Consider the following 1,612-nt stretch of genomic DNA (forward strand, 5'->3'; position numbering starts at 1 on the left):
AAGTTAAAATTGTTTAAACAATTTTTTAAAATTAAGAAAAAAGAAATGGTCCCATCTTGGAACCAATATCTAGTAATGATCTTTGGTAAGGTGCATGTACTGAACAACACATCAGACAACACAAGACTTATATATAAATAAAATACATGGGTAATTGGGTAATTTTAATCAATTGTTTAAATAATTTAAACAACAAAATACATGGGTAATTTTAAACAATTGTTTTAAAATTGTTTAAAATTATATTAAACAATTTTAACTTGTTTTTTTAACTTTATAACCATTTGATTTATAAGGTAATTTTCTTCATATACACAGTGTACATCATGCTTTATTATGGTGGAATATATCTGCATTGAAATATGAAATTTTCTCTTTAAGGACATCAGGTCATGTCAGGTGGGAACGTGACATTTGTGAAGGACTTTTTCATTGTTGGTTTTCCTGGACTTCATCCTAACTACTATGCCCTTGTATCTGCAGTTATGTTCTTAGTTTATGTGTGCATCTTGATAGGGAATGGAATTTTTCTTCTTTTGTTTGCAACAAACAAAAGTCTCCATAAACCCATGTATTTTATTTATATAAGTCTTGTGTTGTCTGATGTGTTGTTCAGTACATGCACTTTACCAAAGATCATTGCTAGATATTGGTTCCAAGATGGGACCATTTCTTTTGCAGCTTGTTTTTTTCAGATGTACTTAGTGCATTATTTTGGTGTGGTCAATTCATACACACTAGCCGTAATGGCCATAGATCGGTATATAGCAGTTTGCTTCCCTTTTCATTATCAAACTATTATGTCAAATAGAAATATATTAATTCTGAGCCTAGTGGTCTGGGTTTTTGCTCATCCTTGCAGTATAATGATGGTTGTTCGGGCTTCCCCACTTCCTTACTGTGGAGCCAATACCATTGTACACTGCTATTGTGATCATGTATCTATTACCCGACTTGCATGCACTGACAGGACTCCATATAGTTTTCCAGCTTTTGTTTATGCCATGGTAGTATTGCTGGGATCTCTTGCCATTATTGTGTTCTCCTATTCCTTCATTATTTTAGCTGTCCTACAAATATCAAGCACACACGGGCAGCTAAAGACTTTTTCCACATGTAGTTCTCAACTCATTATAATTGCTCTCTTCTTCTTACCCAGGTGTTTTAATTACTTGGCTGCCTATATAGGTATCATATTTAATGCTGATTTGCAAATAGCCATCATTATGCTGTATAGCCTGCTACCTCCAATGATAAATCCTTTAATCTACAGCCTAAAAACAGAAGAAGTTAAGAAAATCTTGATAAGAAAATTTTTTAAAAAGGCCTAGGTAGCATTACCTGATCTGCCAGATCTTGAAATATATTATGATACATGTGGATTGTGTTGTTGTGTTTCTGTGTTTGTATTGTAATTTTATCTAAACATGATGTCTGACTTCAGCAGATAGTAATCAAACAGTTAAATGATTTGTGTACTATGGAGAAAATCCAAAGTCTATCAACATACGTATATATCAATGGCTACTTTAAAATCCGCAGGTAAAAACCACAGTACATTGCTAGGAACATACCACAAAAGACTGAATCTCAAAAGTTGAATTTATTTTGC

The 1,612-nt window shown here is 32.8% G+C and overlaps 1 protein-coding gene across 1 annotated transcript; it reads left to right on the forward strand.

Moving 5' to 3' along the window:
- The first annotated feature begins 356 nt into the window (after nucleotides 1-356).
- LOC113539108 (olfactory receptor 2AT4-like) lies at nucleotides 357-1,331 on the forward strand. Its single transcript, XM_026934663.2, has one exon. The coding sequence runs from the start codon at nucleotides 393-395 to the stop codon at nucleotides 1,329-1,331; it is 939 nt and encodes a 312-aa protein (XP_026790464.1). The 5' UTR covers nucleotides 357-392.
- The last annotated feature ends 281 nt before the right edge of the window (nucleotides 1,332-1,612 follow it).

The sequence above is a fragment of the Pangasianodon hypophthalmus genome, chromosome 14, assembly GCF_027358585.1.
Source record: "Pangasianodon hypophthalmus isolate fPanHyp1 chromosome 14, fPanHyp1.pri, whole genome shotgun sequence".
Taxonomy (NCBI): Eukaryota; Metazoa; Chordata; class Actinopteri; order Siluriformes; family Pangasiidae; genus Pangasianodon; species Pangasianodon hypophthalmus.